Raw genomic sequence first — 19,089 nt, 5'->3', positions numbered from 1 at the left:
TCCATATACTTATATATATAAGACAAGGAAGTGGTAGTGGTCGATTGGAAAATGTAAGATCTGGGCATGATGTAGATGGTATAGAATAAGGGGTGGATAATGTCCTGGGTTCAGCTGGGATAGAGTTAATTTTTTTTTTACAGGAACCTGGGAGGTGGGGGGCATAGCCGGGGCAGCTGACCTGAACTGGCCAAGGAGCTATTCCATACCATGTGACATCATGCTCAGTATATAAAGGGGGAGCGGGCCGGGGGGTGTGCTCTTCTCTTCGGTGGGGGAAGTGGCAGAGCGTCGGGTCCCGGGTGGTGAGCAGTTGCACTGTGCATCACTCTTTTTGTATACTTTTTCATTAGTACCGTTGTTGTTGTTGCAATTTCTTTGTGTTGTTCCAGTAAACTGCCTTTATCTCAACCCTCGAGGTTCCAGGTTTGTTTTTTTTCCTCTCCTCCGTCTTCCCCCCTATCCCACCGGAGGGGGGCGGGAGGAGTGAGCGAGCGGCCGCGTGGTCCTTTGTTACCGGCTGGGTTGAAACCACGACAATGATGAAACTAAGTACCAGACTTTTACAATCACTCTTTTAAATTGGCATTTTTATAATTGGGGGTGTGTGTGTGTGTGTGTATGTGCATATACATGTATGAAATGATAGAATAGTCTAACTTCCCCATTTGAACAAACTAAGAATGTTTCATTCATGTAGATAGCTCTATCCACAAGATCTTGTGGATCAATTTCTAATGGCCTACTAGAAAATTTGGTCTTAACTCTGGATGTGGGAAACATTCTGGAAAATATAAGATAACAAGGCTTTCATGTAGTTTTGTGAAAAACATTATTCTTTGCCTTCTGTGCTTTGCGTGCAGAAGGTGTTTGATGCCTCATGGCTTTTATATAAGACTTAAACTTACTAACTTCTCTGCTCTGTGGCACTGTATTCAGGATGTAGAGTCCTCAGGCATTCCTACAGGCTCTCCAAGATTGAGGACAGGCCTTTGGATAATTTATAGACCATTTGATTATATGCCTTCTGATGATGGAAGAAGGTGTTTTTCATCCCCTAGTTAGGGAAAGGCTTGAGATGTCTCTCTCCAACCACCATATGATTTTCAATCATTTGTACTTAATACCTTCTTCCTCTCTGAGGACTGTAATGCTGGTTTTAGTTGCATAAGTGCTATTTTGGGGACTAGAAGCTATAGAAAAGTGTTTGGTCAAAAATTTGGTAGAACAGCAGCCACAGAGGCTATATTTTGCTAGTCTGTGTCATAGTTCCATCAGTTCTTTTATAAGGGTAAAGCGACTCCAGTATTTAACCATTTAAAATTTGGATTTTTAAATTAAACAGTCGCCACAATGCCTTTGTGAGTACAGTTGATTCTCCTTCTGCAAGGAATGCCTCAAGGCGTACAGCTGATGCTACTTTATCATTGTTTATCGCTTCCTTTTTATTCCTTATAGCAGAGCAGTGATACTGTTTTCACATTTGTTCTTCTACCGGGATTGTAAAGAAACTGGCCAATTTCCTTGTACTTTGCATTCACCAACATCCTCAGATAGCCTGCTAGGAATTTGTTTTGATATACTAATGATTTACAAAATTAATTTCTCTACTTTTCTTTTAAGTAGCTTCAGGGAGTCTCTGATCTAAGTTGTCATTGTGTGCAATCTGTCTACTCTGAACTTGTTTCTCTTTTTCTAATCTGGTGTTATATGAATTTAACACAAATTGTTATGTAAATACACAAACATCCATTAATATCTATGATGTGCTATCTATTTTTATATTTATACTGTGTGGTGTTAGAAACATCAAGTTTATTTATAGTTTAAGATTCATGTCTTATTTTTTACATACCACATGTTGGAAATGCATTATATAATTTCAGATTAAAATAACTTTTGAAAATTTGTCTTATAGAGTGCAGGCTAAGTAAAGGTAGATGGTAGTTCTGCATTTGAAGAAGCTTTACAGAACATTGATGAAGAACTTAAATTAGATTTCAATGTTAGGCTAATAATTAATAAGAAATTTGAAAGCTATGAGCAGGCGTAACATCTTTGACCTTGACTGGAGTTTGGCCTTCTGCATAGGCTGCAGAACTCAATTTTATAGGAAGAGCTTGTTCTCTCTTTATTACTAGCATCATTCCCCATTTGAATGGGGAGTAGCATCTTAAAATGAATGCATGGTTATTATAACAGAATTGACTGAAAGCAGCTGAGAGGGTATATATATACATATATATATATAAAAAAATATACACCCACTCACCCCCCTTTAAATTGTGCTGTTCAGCTGTTCTTTCTCTCCTTCATTCATTTTCCCTCCTTGCTTTCCGAATAGTAAATGTACACAACCAAGCAAGCAGGAATGCACAAATACCACTGCATTTTCCAAATTAAAAATTAACAATTGCATTTAGTAGGTTGCATAATTTCAAGCATATAAAATGTACATGAAATCCTGTACTAATTTCTATCTATTTTCAGTACATCCCAATTGACTTGTTATCCACAGCCTATTTTGTTCCAGAATGTTTGATATTCCTGTATTTCATGGACTGAATTGAGAGACACGGATTTGTATGGAAATTTACCTCATAAATATGATTTTGAAATGTTACTATTTTTTTTAAATAGGAATATTTGTCCTGGATCTGCGGTCCTCTGTGGCTTCTGGTGCTTTCTACCTTCTGTGTTTTCACCACCTAAATCTCATTATGTGACAGCTGAAGACATTATCACTTTCAAATATTATTTTTCTTAGAAGCAATTGGCTTAGCCGAAGTCAAGGGAAGTTGATAAGGATTTTCTGTGCCTGCAGACGTAACCCATTTCACTTAGCACTACTGAGAAACTTCTTTCTTTGTAGCATATTAGGATTTCTTCTGCTGACAACTGAATATGTTCTTAAGTATATGTTTCATAATGATATCCTAAAGTTTTTTAAAAAATGATTAAATATAATTTTCTTTTATGAAAATTGTAAGATCAAATTTTGATGTCTAAGTTTAACTCAACATTCTTCTATTCCCATCTTTTGAATCAAATCAATACTTAAGGTATCATTTTTCTTGAATTGCCTTTCTGCATATAGTATTCATATTGAAATCTGTGAAGATGGTAGGTAAAAAGGGACGACAAAAGACCATTGCTTTTCCAGCATATTCTGCAACTTTAAAAGAAATTTTAAAACACCGCTGATTTAACATGTATTTGATATGTATCTGAGAACTGAAATGGTCAGCTGTGTCATTCGTTTATTCTTTTCTTCAGAAAACCACACAACATTTGAGGGATTTGATGTTATCTATCTCATATTCAGTTAAACTGGTTGCTATTCATCTGTATTCTGGGTGCTCTAAATACCTGGACCTCTTTACAGCTGTTTTACCATTTGTGTGATCTGACTGAGAGCATTTACAGACTAGTCACAAGAAGCAAATGCACTTGAGCCTCATTGTATTTTGAAAGTTTTGCCCTTTATATCAAATAGTACATTTGCTAAGTGCAAACCAACTGTCTTTTGGTAATAAATAAATAGATAGATTGCCTTCCTACCAGTAGGAATTTCATTTTTATATCTAGCATACAAAGTCTTCAGAAAGACCACAGGCAAAAGAAAGTGTAAGTGCTCACTGAGTGTGTTTCTACAGCTTAATTCAGCACTATGTTTCTTTGGCTTTAATAGTATTGCAGTGGAGGTAAGAACTATACCTAAGATAAAGAGAAGGAACGTGAAGGAGCAAAAAACAGGCCCAAAAATAAAAGAATTTGGGTTGGGTTTTTTTGTTTTGTTTATTTCTTACTGTGGTTAACTTCTTTCTTTCTTTTAGTGTCACTCCAACTACAATAAAGTTAACTTACTGTTATCACTTTCTTAAACAAAGAACTGGAGCAATTTTCTGGAAGACAAACTGAATGTGTTGGGAGGAAGATGTAGAATGTGTTTTTGGATCTCTAACGGACATATACTGAGAGTTCAGGCTTGCATTTCTAAACTTTTGAAGGATAGAAAGGGGCAAAAAGCAATGCAGATGAGGAATTGCTTGTTTGGCCCTGTATATGTTGCGTAGCATGCTGGAAGTACTTTTCTTACGTTCAGAAGGACATTCTTTGTGTATTGCACCTTCTCACTCCTTAAATTACTTCTAAGTTTTTGAATAGTCTAATTTTAAAAATCCTGCAAAATTTTTTTTTATTTCCAATTACATAATTACTGAACAGCCTTGTCTAGATTCAGACTGGAAGTGAAGTAGCACGAAGGTCTTTTCCTGTTGCTTTTTTGAAAAGTTACCTTGCATAGCTCTACTCTCTACTAGTGACAAATATTGTTCAATTAAGTATTTAATTAGTAAATCTTCAGGAACAACATTTACTAAACAGTGTGAAGTGTTTTATTACTTTTATTCCTGGGTGGTAAACTGAAGGCTTTGATTCTGCAAGGACCTACATACATGTGCATTTAATTTTCAGCTACTAATAGACCTCACCTGGCTGCCTAGGCTACTCTGGTGTTTGCAGGTGTGACTACAGTTCATTTAGACATGGTCAACCTAGCTTTAAAACAGCTAGTTCAGGTATTGCTAGTAGTTGAGGTATAGTTGAACTGATTTTTTCCACTATGAGTTATTTTTTTAGAGTCTTTATGTAGTTTCTTGGATGGTTTTGCAGCTTGCATTAGTCTATATTGGTACCTGAAGTTTGAAGAAAGCTTGAATGGCTTTACTGAAGCTATAATCTTTCTGGTCTGAAGCATTGATGTGCTCTAAAGAAGTCTTAATGCTGTACTGCAGAAAGTATTTTAAATTTGTAATTTAGATTTTCATCCTGAAAAACCTTTCTTAAATTCTTCTTAATTTTATGAACTTTGAATAATCAATTGATTTTGAAGGAATGAGGTTTAAATTGGCACAGTTTTTTGTTTTATCAAAAATGGCAATTAAGCAAAAATATGAAAAAATCTTAGTAAATAATATCTGGAAATTCAGTTTCATGTACAGTTTTAAAAATAGTGCACAAAACCATTCTTTTTGGCTTAACCAAAATGACATTCACTTAGTAGTGACTTAGTAATGTCATTTGCTGAAATGGCGTATTGTCGTGGTTTAACCCCAGCCAGCAACTAAGCACCACGCAGCCGCTCACTCACTCCCCCCCATCCAGTGGGATGGGGGAGAAAATCAGGAAAAGAAGTAAAACTCCTGGGTTGAGATAAGAACGATTTAATAGAACAGAAAAGAAGAGACTAATAATGATAATACTAATAAAATGACAACAGTAGTAATAAAAGGATTGAAATGTACAAATGATGCGCAGGGCAATTGCTCACCACCCGCCGACCGACACCCAGCCAGTCCCCAAGCGGCGAATCCCTCCCCCCCCCACTTCCCAGTTCCTAAACTAGGTGGGACGTCACATGGTATGGAATACACTGTTGGCCAGTTTGGGTCAGGTGCCCTGGCTGGGCATGAGAAGCTGAAAAATCCTTGACTGTAGTCTAAACACTACTGAGCAACAACTGAAAACATCAGTGTTATCAACATTCTTCACGTACTGAACTCAAAACATAGCACTGTACCAGCTACTAGGAAGACAGTTAACTACATCCCAGCTGAAACCAGGACACGTATTTATTTTGGTTTCAGTGGTCATTAGCAGCTCTGAAAAGATGGTATTTTAAAATGGAATTATAACAGGGTTTGTTAATGGCATACTAAAGTTAACCTTATATTTTATCATTTCAGCTATTCATGGTGGACAATGGAGCAGATGACTGGAGGATAGCCATGACTTATGAGCGTATTTTCTTTATCTGCTTGGAAATACTTGTATGTGCTATACATCCCATACCTGGGAACTATACGTTCACGTGGACAGCCCGGCTTGCCTTTTCTTATGCTCCATCCACAACAACAGCTGATGTGGATATTATTTTATCTATACCAATGTTCTTAAGGCTGTATCTTATTGCTAGAGTTATGCTTTTGCATAGCAAACTTTTCACTGATGCATCATCTAGAAGCATTGGGGCGTTAAATAAGATAAACTTCAATACCCGCTTTGTTATGAAGACCTTAATGACAATATGTCCGGGAACTGTACTGTTGGTTTTTAGTATCTCATTATGGATAATTGCTGCGTGGACTGTCCGAGCTTGTGAAAGGTAAGGTTGTTCTGTTTGGTTGGTTCTGTCTGTCTGTCTCGTTTTGCTTCTTTGGTTTTGTATTTGAAGGACCTAAATATTTAATGGAATGGAGCTGTTGCCGAAATCCAGAATAAAACTCCTTAACACCAATGTGAAGTTAAGAAGCAGGCACTTCGTTTATTGCAGCGCTGGGGACACGAGGGGATCGCTCCTCCAAAGGCGTGTCCAACTTAGTATCAAAATCCATCAGTCTTTATAGACTTTTTCTGTCAGGTCATTGTTACATAAGCTCTTTACATAAAAATGCATACTATGCTCGCTCTTAAATTTAACCTTTATAAATGATTGGTCCTTTGATTATATAACCTTATCAATATTCTTATTTAAAAACAATCATTGGTCAATTTCACTTAGCTCTACTGATTGGGATCTTCGATACTCAAATCGAGATGGGAAGGGTAAGGGGGTTTCCAAGCAGCACAACTGGTGTCCATGACAGTTTCCTTAGTTTCTTAAAACAAAACATAGAAAAAACGGTAACTTCCTGGTGAGGTTTCTATGGTCAGCTATTTCAAACTTCAACAATATTAACGTTCCTATAGTCACACATAACACAGTTCCTAAAGTTTCTATGGCTACATTTCAAACTTAACAATCCTATACATTATGCTTCACAATTTTACTTCTTAATCAAACCTAACTCTTCTATGTGATTAAATTTTGATTTCTTTATCGGAATATTTGTAACAGAGCCTCCTGGCCTTTGATATGTTGAGTGCTGGTTGGATTTCACTCTGACAATCTGTGACAGGAATGCTTTGCCTTTTAATCTGAAGGATTTATGTAGAGAAGTTTGTGCCACAGCACTTATTGTAGTATTGCAAATTGATTTCAATGTTTTTATTTAACTTTGCTAAAATACAGGGAGTTGGCAAGATCAAGAAAGGGTAATGTACTGGTTTTGACTGGGACAGAGTTAACTTTCTTCACAGCAGCTCGTATGGTGCTATGTTTTGGATTTGTGACCAAAATAGTGTTGATAGCACACTGATGTTTTAGCTATTGCTGAACAGTGCTTACACAGCATCAAGACCTTCTCTGTTTCTCCCTCTGCCCACCCCCAGCAAGTAGGCTGGGGGTGCACAAGACACTGGGAGGGGACACAGCTGACCCCAACTGACCAAAGGGATATTCCGGACCATATACCATCATGCTCAGCAATAAAAGCTGGGGGGAAATTTGGAGATATGGTATTTGTCTTCCCAAGTAACCATTACGTGTGATGAAGCCCTGCTTTCCTGGGAAAGTAAGATGGGAAGTAGTGAATGAATTCCTGTCGTGGTTTAACCCCAGCCAGCAACTAAGCACCACGCAGCTGCTCACTCACTCCCCACCCCCCCCATCCAGTGGGATGGGGGAGAAAATCAGGAAAAGAAGTAAAACTCGTGGGTTGAGATAAGAACGGTTTAATAGAACAGGAAAGAAGAAACTAATAATGATAACACTAATAAAATGCCAACAGTAGTAATAAAAGGATTGGAATGTACAAATGATGCGCAGGGCAATTGCTCACCACCTGCTGACTGACACCCAGCCAGTCCCTGAGCGGCGTTTCCCTGCTTCCCCCCCCCCCCCCCCACACACACTTCCCAGTTCCTAAACTAGATGGGACGTCACATGGTATGGAATACACTGTTGGCCAGTTTGGGTCAGGTGCCCTGGCTGGGCATGAGAAGCTGAAAAATCCTTGACTGTAGTCTAAACACTACTGAGCAACAACTGAAAACATCAGTGTTATCAACATTCTTCACATACTGAACTCAAAACATAGCACTGTACCAGCTACTAGGAAGACAGTTAACTCTATCCCAGCTGAAACCAGGACAATTCCTTATTTTGCTTTGCTTGTGCATACAGCTTTTGCTTTCCCTTTTAAACTGTCTTTATCTTAACCCATGCATTTTCTCACTTTTACCCTTCAGATTCTCTTTCCCCTCCCACTGGGGGGGACTGAGCGAACGGCTGTGTGGGGCTTAGCTGCCTACTAGGGTTAACCCACAACAGAGACAAAGAGGAAGGGGGGGGGGGGAAGGAGAGAGAGCGCAATAAAAACAGAGGGGGGAAGAGATAAATAGAGGGTGAGAAAGAGCAACAGAGAGACAAAGAAGGAGGAAGGAAAAGTCAGAGACAGAGAAAGAAAGAGAAGGGGGGTAGAAAAAGAAAAAAGAGAAACAGGGAGAGAGGTAGAGAGGATGGAAGAGAAAGAGGAACGGAAAAGAGAACTTCTAAAAGAAAGATAAATAGTTAGACAGACAGAGGAAGAGAGAGACAAGGAAAGAGAGGGAGAGTAAGATAGGAAGAGAGAAAGAGAGGGAGAAATCGTGAGACAGAGAGGGGAGGGAATAGGGAGAGCAGACAGACAAACCAAGAGAGACAGCAAAAGTGAGAGGGTGAGAGTAAGAGAGAGAGAAAGCACACAAGAGACAAAATGAGTTGAAGACAGAAAAAGTGGGAGAGAGATAAATACTGAGTAAGCGAGAGAGAGAAAGCAAGGGGCAAAAGCAAAGAGACTGAGCGAGAGAGAGAAAGCGAGAGAGGAAAAGAGCGACCGTCATGGAGCAAAAGCGAGAAACTGTGTGAGAGCAAGAGCAAAAGCTAGAGGAAGAGTGAGCGAGAAAGGAAGGGGGGGAGAAATAGAGGGAGAGGGCAAGAGAGGGAGACGGCGAAAGCGAGAATGTGAGTGCGAGACAGAGTGAATGAAAAGGCGAGATAGAGAGGGAAAGCGAGAGAGAGAGAGAGAAAGGCTAGTGAAAGGTGGAGAAAGGGAGAAACAGACATGTTGTTTTTCCTCTTCCTTTCCCCGTTTGCCTACTTTGGAAACTGTCATGGTTTAACCCCAGCCAGCAACTAAGCACCACGCAGCCGCTCACTCACTCCCCACCCCCACCCCCCCCCAGTGGGACGGGGGAGAAAATCGGGGAAAAAAAGAAGTAAAACTCGTGGGTTGAGATAAGAACGGTTTAATAGAACAGGAAAGAAGAAACTAATAATGATAACACTAATAAAATGCCAACAGTAGTAATAAAAGGATTGGAATGTACAAATGATGCGCAGGGCAATTGCTCACCACCCGCCGACCGACACCCAGCTAGTCCCCGAGCGGCGATTCCCTGCCCCCACTTCCCAGTTCCTAAACTAGATGGGACGTCCCATGGTATGGAATACCCCGTTGGCCACTTTGGGTCAGGTGCCCTGGCTGTGTCCTGTGCCAACTTCTTGTGCCCCTCCAGCTTTCTCGCCGGCTGGGCATGAGAAGCTGAAAAATCCTTGACTATAGTCTAAACATTACTTAGCAACAACTGAAAACATCAGTGTTATCAACATTCTTCGCATAGTGAACTCAAAACATAGCACTGTACCAGCTACTAGGAAGACAGTTAACTCTATCCCAGCTGAAACCAGGACAAAACTGTTTAGGGGAGTTATTTGTGACAGCTAGCTGATATAAATCAGCAGTTAAAATGCAAGCTGGCTGTTATGGTCAGGTTACTTTTGGAAGTTATTCATTGCATTACTTCTCAATTTATTATGGAGAAAAATAGCTTATCTTATAAACTGAATGTAGACATTATCTTGATGTTGCTGCTTTTATTGTTAATATTGCCAGAATTGTGGAATGCAGTTTGTTACAGTAGATGCTTAGTGTCGATGTTGTTCAATTATGTTATGGCAAGACTAATCATGTTCTGAAAATGTTAACAGTGACGTATTATAGTTTCAAAATATTTCCCATACCTGGGACAGAAGGAACATTCTAGGGGTGGGTTGACCTTGGCTGGCTGCCAGGTGCCCACCTAGCTGCTCTCTCACTCCGCCTCCTCAGCAGGACAGGGGGGAGAAAATACAATGAAAAACCTTGTGAGTCAACATAAGGACAGGGAGATCACTCGGCAATTACTGTCATGGGCAAACCAGACTTGACTTGGGGAAGACTTAATTTAATTTATTGCCAATTAAAAATACAGTAGGACAGTGAGAAACAAAGACTAAAAACACCTTTCCCCCACCCCCTCCTTCCCAGGCTCAACTTCACTCCTGACTCTTCTACCTCCTCCCCCACCGAGCGGCACAGGGGGGATGGGGAACAGGGAATGCAGTCAGTTCATAATGCTTTGTCTCTGCCACTCCTTCCTCCTCATCGCTGCTGTTCTGCTCCAGCGTGGGGTCCCTCCCATGGGATACAGTCGTTCATGAACTGCTCCAGCATGGGCCCTTTCCACGGGGTGCAGTCCTTCAGGAACGGACTGTTCCAGCATGGGTCCCCCGCAGGGTCACAGGTCCTGCCAGGAGCCTGCTCCATTGCGGACTCTCCACAGGCTGCAGTGTGGATATCTGCTCCGGTGTGGGGTCCTTCATGGGCTGCAGGGGGGACAGCCTGCTTCACCACTGTCGCCTTCATGGTCTACAGGGGCATCTCTGCTCTGGTGCCTGGAGCACCTTGTGGTGGTGTGTAGGGTTGTAGGGTTATTCCATGCGGGACCCGGACGACAGGACACCAATATGATGATTAAAGTCGCCAGTTTATTGAGCCTAGCTGATCATTCTTATACAATTCTCTAAGTTCCTTAGAAGCTTTGATTGGCTGCTGCATGCAAGCATTTGGTGTCCACCCACACAAGCATAAAATGTGATTGGTTATATCGGCACTGTACACGCGTATAAACATAAGATACAGTTAGTTATACTCACACTGTACACGCGCATAAACATAGGACATAATTGGCTATATTAACTAGAGCACGCGAAACTTGTCTCAGTCTAATTGGTCAAGATAAACTGCCGAATTGAGGTTGTTTGTGCCAAGTTCCCTTTATCGTGGAATGCGCACCTGTGTTTTTCTAATTGGGATCTTTCTTTTTCTGTCTTCCTGTTTATTCTGTTCAAGGCCTTCTAAAGGCGTCTGGAATGCTCTTGCGACCATGAGCTACTTTCAGGCCCAGTAACTAAGTTCCATATAATTGACCCCTACAGTGGTGCGTTTCTTCCCCCTCTCCAGGCTGATTTACAAACTCGGGAAGGCTCACTAGGTCTTAGCGTAAGTGTAATGAGTCGGGCAGTTAAGGGACCCTTGACTGTGCCAGGAACTCTTACACAGCTAAGACAGGGAGTTATGCTGTGCATCTCAAGGACTCCTGCTGCCCGGCGAAGGCGGGGGACAGGAGTAGAGATAGCCATGTTCTCATAACAACCTGCAGCCAGTTCTCATAACAACCTTGAGACATTACAGTCCTCCCCTGACAATCTTGGAGCATCCCGCATCTATGTTTTGAGTTATTCTCAGACAGCCTCGGAGCTTTCCTTATCTGCACGTGAAACGGTACCAGCGCAGCTGGGATTCCAGCAACTTGTTGATGACAAAAGTCAATCATCTCTCAAATCTATAAACAGAGGTGCTAAGTGAGACCCCTTGAGCTCTCCTGGACCGTGGCGGGCTGCGGCCAGCATCTCCCTCTGAGTGGGACGCCTCTCAGAGCTCGCAGACTTTCCTGTTTGCAAAGGTTGGAGGTTTGTCACCGAAAGCCGACACGATCGGGGCTGATACTCTCAGCTCCTTGAGGCTCCACCCTTCGCCCATTGAGAAAGATGCCGAAGCATTTGAAGTGAATCTTTTCACTGGCCTCGAGGGGAATTTTTAACAGGTATACCTCTTTTACTCTCTTTTAATCTCTTATATGTATATCTCTTCGTGTCTTTGTGCATGTGTGTGTACTAACCTGAATAGTCTATAGCAAGTATATTATCAGTTAATACTTTCAATTTTATACTTAAATTACTGTCGTGAACTTTATTCAACTGTGAATGAATCTCAGGCTGCTATCATACTCATAATCCCTTTAGATATAAACCATTGTCCAAGTCTGGGACTAGGAGTTGACCCAGCTGCACCTAGAATCCGACGGGAGTTTAGAAAGCAAGGGGGTCTTCTCTGAACCTCGTGACTCAAGGGGAGGGTCTCCCCTACTTTTCCACATTCCTGATCTTTGCACAAAGCACAAGAAAAGTCAAATTAGAACTAATTTCTTTGGAATATGGGTGTTGTGTGTTTTGTGTTTTGTTTGTTTTTTGTTTTTTACCCTATTACATTGTTGGTCTCTATATACATAAGTTTAGTCTGATTCTCACTTAATTTTCCTGAGTGCATTTCATCCGTGTACTAAGTAATAGTGAACCTTGCCAATGAATTCTGTGAAGTCGCACGTTTATACAAATTTCTATTAAATCATTTTTCTATTGCTAATACAATCAGAGGTGATTCTTTAAGTGATCCAAACCCCTCTGTCACAGCCCGGGCTGGACAGAGCAGGGAGTCGTGTTTAATTCGAAACTCCCTCAGGCTAAATTAAGGTGAAATGACACCAAACGATCCGATCAGTTAAAGATTTTATTCATGACAGAAGCAAACTGAACTGGGGAGGCGTGGTAGTAGGTGGCGGGGTTTCTCTCAACAGGAATTGGCATAAGACTACTTCTGTAAACTGTGTAACCCAGGGTAACCATACGCATCAATTCAGGGAATAAGGAGATCCCTCCCGTTGAGTCACGAGGTTCAGAGCAGACCCCCTTGCTTTCTAGACGACGACTCAGAGAAGGGCCCGGGGCAGCTGGATCCACTCTTGGTCCCAGACTTGGTCAACGGTTTATGTCTTGGAACGGATGAGGTGCAGGGGTTGTGGAAAAGGGAAAGAGAGAGAGAAGACGACAGAGAGAGAAAAAAGAAGAGAGAACGATTTCACCGGTCCTGGGTCCAGCATGGGTCCAGTCAGCCGAGGGGTCCAGTTCCGGTGGGCTTGTGCACCTGGAGCTTCAGTTTGTGTCCTTTCATCATCCTTGCCCCTCCTTTGGGCGGGCACCCGAACTGGTCAGGCTAATGAGCAGTTTGTGAGCCTTTGGGCTTGGGGGTCGTTTGTGGAGTAACTTCTCCTTCCCTGCAGACGTGGCCATTGTTTGATCTTTGTATCAGAACAGCTTATCAGAACAGGGAGCTGCGCACCCTCCAGCATGCCCTCCCCCTCCTGTTGCTGATGTCTGAGCTGGTGGGCTTTTCACCTTGGTTCCTTGCTGTGCAGGGTTTGTCTTTAAGCAGAACTTGCCCCACCACAATGTTTGAGACATTAACTCTTTCAGTCTCTCACACGCTACCAAAAGCCTTGCGACGTAAATGCAATACAAGAAGTAACAAAGTGTTAGAAGGAACGATGTTTTGCCTTCTAAATTCATTGCAAGTGACAAGGTGCTCTCTCATTTTGGCCCAAAATACAGGAATTACAATATTCTGACAGTAGTATTTCCAGAAAGGTTCAATTTTATTTCTGCACTGAAATCCAGACATCTTTTAGAACTTTGTTTATACTAGTATAACAGTGATGTTATACCAGTACAGAGCTCGTAGGTTGATCAATCAAAAAAATTCCTGAATTAGAAAATAGAACATGAATTTACTTGTAGTTATTTTCCTATAAAACAGTGGGTTTATCTCGGTGATATCCAATATTTGTTTTTAAGCCTTGTTCTGTATTAAATAAAATCCATTGGTAAAATTCCTATGGGTTTCCACAAGTGGTCCACTGAATCCAAGTATGTTCACTGAAAACTGAATCTATTGCTGCAACATAAATTGGACAACTATTTCAGATCACTTAAGTTGTGAGCTTTTGGGTCAGGGGCTATCTTTGTTCTCTGTTGCGCGCTGCTTAGCACGGTGGTATCAGAGAATAACACTTGCATATGATATGTTGCAGTGCTAATAAATGTAATATTTTTGGGGGGCGGGGGGGGGAAGCTAAACACTTCTGAAAGCTCCTGATGTTCAGATGAAGATGAATGCTTGCATGTGCTGATACAGCAGTTTAAGACTAACTATTCAGTTTCGATTGATGCTGAGCGTGCTGACAGCTTGTGCCGTGAACCCTGCCCAGGCAGGAGTAGTGCCCAAACTCAGCGTTGTTTTTCTCCTTGGAAATGTGCTGCCTGAAGTGGAGAAGGCTGAGGTGAGAGTCTGTAGTCTTAATTCACTCGCAGAGGGGAACACATCTGCCAGATGGTGACCATTTAGTAGTGTCAATCAATTTTACTCCTTTTAGATCTGTACTAGCACTATGCACAATGCTATGCCGTGAACATATATCAGGTTGAGTTGGAACAGATACCGAAAAGCCGGTCGAAGAAACTCTCTAAGACTCGTTTTGGAAAGCAGGCATTCTTTATTGCAGCGCTGGATGCACGGGGGATAGTTCCACCTAGCGTGCATACCACAGCTTTAGCACAAACAGGTTATATAGAATAACTAATTGCATATTCATCAGATTAGTATACACATACATAAAAATGATTGTAACTGATTATCATAGTACTGCCTACATCTGATCATGCGCAATGAAGGATCCATTTGAGTCGAAGGGCTGCTTTTGCGACCACCGACCCATTTGAAGTTCTTGTTGGCTGTCCTTGAAGTCTTTATTCTTGCCCTTGTCCTTTGATCTTGAAGCTTAACGCAGTTTCAATCACGTGTGGTCAGCTTCAACATTGTTCTCATCTAGCGTACAGGAACATCTAGTCATAAGAGCAAAGAACTGCAAAACTTAGGAGTAACTACCTCTACTAGTTAATTGCTTGGCTATACTTTTGTCTATTGTTTCAATCATAGTGTTAGTATAAGATTTCTAATAATTATTTACCAAATCTCACTTTTACAGTCACCTAGCAGCAAACCAGTTTCCACGGCTGGTACAAAATATTAAAACCATCAAAATATTTAGACATACCATACAGAATGTATGGAAATATACTATCAATTCCCTCCTTTCTGTTTGAGGCTACTAATTCTTTTAGTAGTCTCACTTGAACATAGATCGTGTCACAGCTCATTTAAGACAGCTAAAAGTGACACAGATTATAACAATGATGATAAGTACTTCTCTTGCTTTGTTGGTGCGACAAGGGAAAGCCTCAGGCTACCCAGTAAAGGTATCAACTAGAACTAGGATATATCAATATCCCTCTTTTTGAAGCAATTCTGTAAAATCAATTTGCCAATATTTTCCTGGAGAGTTTCCTTGCTTAGTAATTCTAAAAAAGATTTTATTATTGGTTTTGGGATTATTACGTATACAAATTTCACATCTGCTTGTAATTATTCGAATAATTTTTGTCAGATCTCTATTCAAAATACACTTTTGTAAATGTTTAACAAGGTTTTCTGTTCCCCAATGTACTTTGTTATGTTCAGCCCGGGCAATTTCTCTCATTATTGCGGGTGGGACTCTTATTTAACCTGTTGGTGTTACGGCCCGTCCTGTTTCATTTTTGTTAGCCTGCAATTTAATAATTAATTCTTCATCTTTCTCATTATAATTTGGAGCTTCTTTAGGTAAATTTACACTTTTCTCTGGAACTAGTGCTAGGATGCCTTTTTCTGCAGCCTCTTTAGCAGCTCTATCAGCCAATCGGTTACCTGTTTCAAGGACAGTCCTACCTGACTGATGTGCTTTGCAGTGCATTATTGCGACTGCTGTTGGCTTTTGAATGGCTTCTAACAATTTCAATATTTGTTCTTGTCCTGGTTTCAGCTGGGATAGAGTTAACTGTCTTCCTAGTAGCTGGTACAGTGCTGTGTTTTGAGTTCAGTATGAGAAGAATGTTGATAACACTGATGTTTTCAGTTGTTGCTCAGTAGTGTTTAGACTACAGTCAAGGATTTTTCAGCTTCTCATGCCCAGCCAGGGCACCTGACCCAAAGTGGCCAACAGTGTATTCCATACCATGTGACGTCCCATCTAGTTTAGGAACTGGGAAGTGGGGGGGGGAGGGATTCGCCGCTTGGGGACTGGCTGGGTGTCGGTCGGCGGGTGGTGAGCAATTGCCCTGCGCATCATTTGTACATTCCAATCCTTTTATTACTACTGTTGTCATTTTATTAGTGTTATCATTATCATTATTAGTTTCTTCTTTTCTGTTCTATTAAACCGTTCTTATCTCAACCCAGGAGTTTTACTTCTTTTCCCGATTTTCTCCCCCATCCCACTGGATGGGGGAGGAGTGAGTGAGCGGCTGCGTGGTGCTTAGTTGCTGGCTGGGGTTAAACCACGACAGTTCTGCATGCTGAATGGTGATTCCTTGTGCAGATAACAGTCCTCTTTCTTTCCATATTGCTCCATGTGCATGTACTACTCCAAAAGCATACTTTGAGTCTGTCCAAATGTTGACTCGCTTTCCTTGACTTAGTTCCAGCGCTCGAGTAAGAGCTATCAATTCAGCCTTTTGGGCAGATACATTCGAGGGCAAAGCTCGTGATTCAATTACCTTCTCAGTAGTGGTTACCACATATCCTGATAAACGTTTTCCTTCACGGATGAAACTGCTTCCATCGGTATATAGTTCCCAATCTGTTTCTTCTAGTGGCGCATCTCAGAGATCCGGTCGGCTGGAGTAGACCTCTTCAATTGTCTGCAGGCGGTCATGTTCCAGTTCTCCTTCAACTTGATCAGTTGTTAAAAACACAGCAGGGTTAACGATAGTAGTAGTTTTTAACTAAACATCATCTTGCTCCAGCAATGCCACTTGGTATTTCAGCATTCTACTAGGGGATAACCAATGCCCCCCTTTCTGTTTGAGCACAGTGATTACCATGTGGGAACATACACTGTAATTCTTTGTCCTAGGGTGAACTTGCGAGCTTCTTGGATCAATAGCACAGTTGCAGCGACAGCTCTCAGACAACCAGGCCATCCCAGACTCACATTGTCTAATCGCTTCGAGAAGTAGGCCACAGCTCACCGACTTGGTCCCAGATATTGGGCCAGGACACCCAGAGCTATACCTTTTCTTTCATGAGTAAAGAGTTCAAATGTCTTTGTGAGATCTGGCAGGCCTGGGGCTGGCGCCTCCATTAGAGCCCGTTTCAGTTCTTTGAAAGCAGCTTTCCCGGCATCAGTCCAATCTATAAATCCATTGTTTGAGGTTTTGAGCTGCTCGTATAAAGGTCGGACCAGCAAGACATAATTTGCAATCCACAGGCGACACCACCCAACCATTCCCAGAAATGCTCGCAACTCTTCTAGATTCTTAGGTTCAGGGAGACGACAAATTGCCTCCTTCCTCTGAGTTCCTAATTGTCTCTGTCCTTTCAGGATTTCAAAACCCAAATACGTTACTTCTCTCTGGGTTATTTGGGCTTTCTCTTTTGACACTCGATATCCACCAATTCCCAAAAAGTTCAAAAGGCTAATAGTTAACTTTGTGCATTGTTCTTCTGTCTCAGCTGCAATTAACAGATCATCCACATATTGCAACAAGATTCCTTGATTATTTTCTTTCTTCCAAATCTCTAATTCTCATGCCAATTGATTTCCAAAAATGGTAGGGCTGTTCTTAAAGCCTTGAGGCAAGACTGTCCATGTGTATTGTGTTTTTCTCCCAGTCTCAGGATTTTCCCATTCAAAAGCAAAAAGCTCTTGACGATTGGGATCCAAGGGAATACAGAAAAAGGCATCTTTTAAGTCTAACACTGTGAGCCATTCTTGTTTCTCTGTTAGGGTTGTTAACAAAGTATAGGGATTTGCTACTACCGGGTGAATATCTTGTATTCGTTGCTCTGAGGTCTTGAACTAACCTGTAATCTTTTCCATTAGCCTTTTTAACAGGCAGGGTTGGGGTGTTATATTTGGATTCACATTCTATTAACAATTTGTACTTTAGAAATTTTTGTATTATCGGTACTAACCCTTTCCGACTTTCCAGTTTTAGGGGGTATTGTTTAATTCTTACCGGACTCGATCCTGGCTTTAAATCAGTTCTCACAGGCTCTGCTCTTTTGGATTTACCAGGAACTTCCCCAGCCCAGATGACTGGAATTACAGCATTATTTACTTCCACTGGTATGATCCTCTGCTTTCGGTAGCCGTCCTGTAACAACGAAGCCACTGCTTCGATATGTTTAGTTTCTGGAATTAAAATTTTAATCTCACCATTTTTAAATTTAATTTCTGCTCCCGATTTCTCAAGTAGGTCTCTCCCTAACAGGGGTTTAGGAGAATTTGGCAAATACAGAAACTGACGAGTGACCCATTGCTTTCCTAATTTCATTGCCAAAGGTTTAAAGAAGGGTCTAGCCTCTCGTTCACCTGTCGCACCAACAACACTAATTTCTTCAGAACTTAACTCCCCCTCTAAGGTGTTTAAAACTGAAAAGGTGGCTCCAGTGTCAACTAAAAATGCAATTTTCTGTTCTCCCAGGTTAGCTGTAACCAGAGGTTCTGCTGGGAGACTCCCCTCCGGTCCCCGTCAGATGCTTTCACTCAACTTTCCCAAGAAAGGGGGAACTTGCTGAGATTGCGTGGTCGAGATTGGGATCACTTGTGACCTTGCAGGTCTCAGGGGACATTCCCCTTTCCAGTGTCCTTCTTGTTTACAGTATGCACACTGATTTGGTCCCAGGGGCTGGTTTAATCCCACTGGTGACCCCAATCCAGTTCCTCTCCCTCGTCCCATGCCAGCTCCTACTTCCAGAGCAGCTACTAACCTTGCATTCATTTTACTCTGTAATTCATCTCTATTTCTATATGCCACCCAAGCAACTTCTAATAATCTTCCCCAATCTCGAGAATCTGCTCCTTGTAATTTTTGTAATTTCCTTCTGATATCATCAGAGGATTGTCCTATAAATAAAGGAGCCAACTGAGCTTTTCCTTCTTCAGATTCAGGATCCATATTAGTATATTTCCTAGCATCTTTCCAATCAGGATCCTGAGTCTGAATCATTGTTTCAAAAGCGTGGGCTGTTTGATCAGGGTTTTCTTGATAGCTCCCAGCTGCTACTTTCCAATTATTTAAATCCACAACAGAAAAGGGTACTTTAATAGTTGCCACACCCTCAGTCCCAAGCG

General features: G+C 41.4%; 1 protein-coding gene across 1 annotated transcript in view; it reads left to right on the top strand.

The window, feature by feature from the left end:
• KCNN2 (potassium calcium-activated channel subfamily N member 2) overlaps window positions 1-19,089 on the top strand; it is a 125,349-nt gene that overhangs the window by 9,946 nt on the left and 96,314 nt on the right. The window contains exon 3 of the mRNA XM_069775089.1: window positions 5,748-6,166. Within this exon, the coding sequence (XP_069631190.1) occupies window positions 5,748-6,166 (419 nt within the window). The remainder of the gene's footprint in view (window positions 1-5,747; window positions 6,167-19,089) is intronic.

The sequence above is a fragment of the Haliaeetus albicilla genome, chromosome W (assembly GCF_947461875.1).
Source record: "Haliaeetus albicilla chromosome W, bHalAlb1.1, whole genome shotgun sequence".
In the NCBI taxonomy this organism is placed as follows: Eukaryota; Metazoa; Chordata; class Aves; order Accipitriformes; family Accipitridae; genus Haliaeetus; species Haliaeetus albicilla.
The sequence above is the reverse complement of the archived record's forward strand: the minus strand, read 5'-3'. Positions and strand labels throughout refer to the sequence as shown.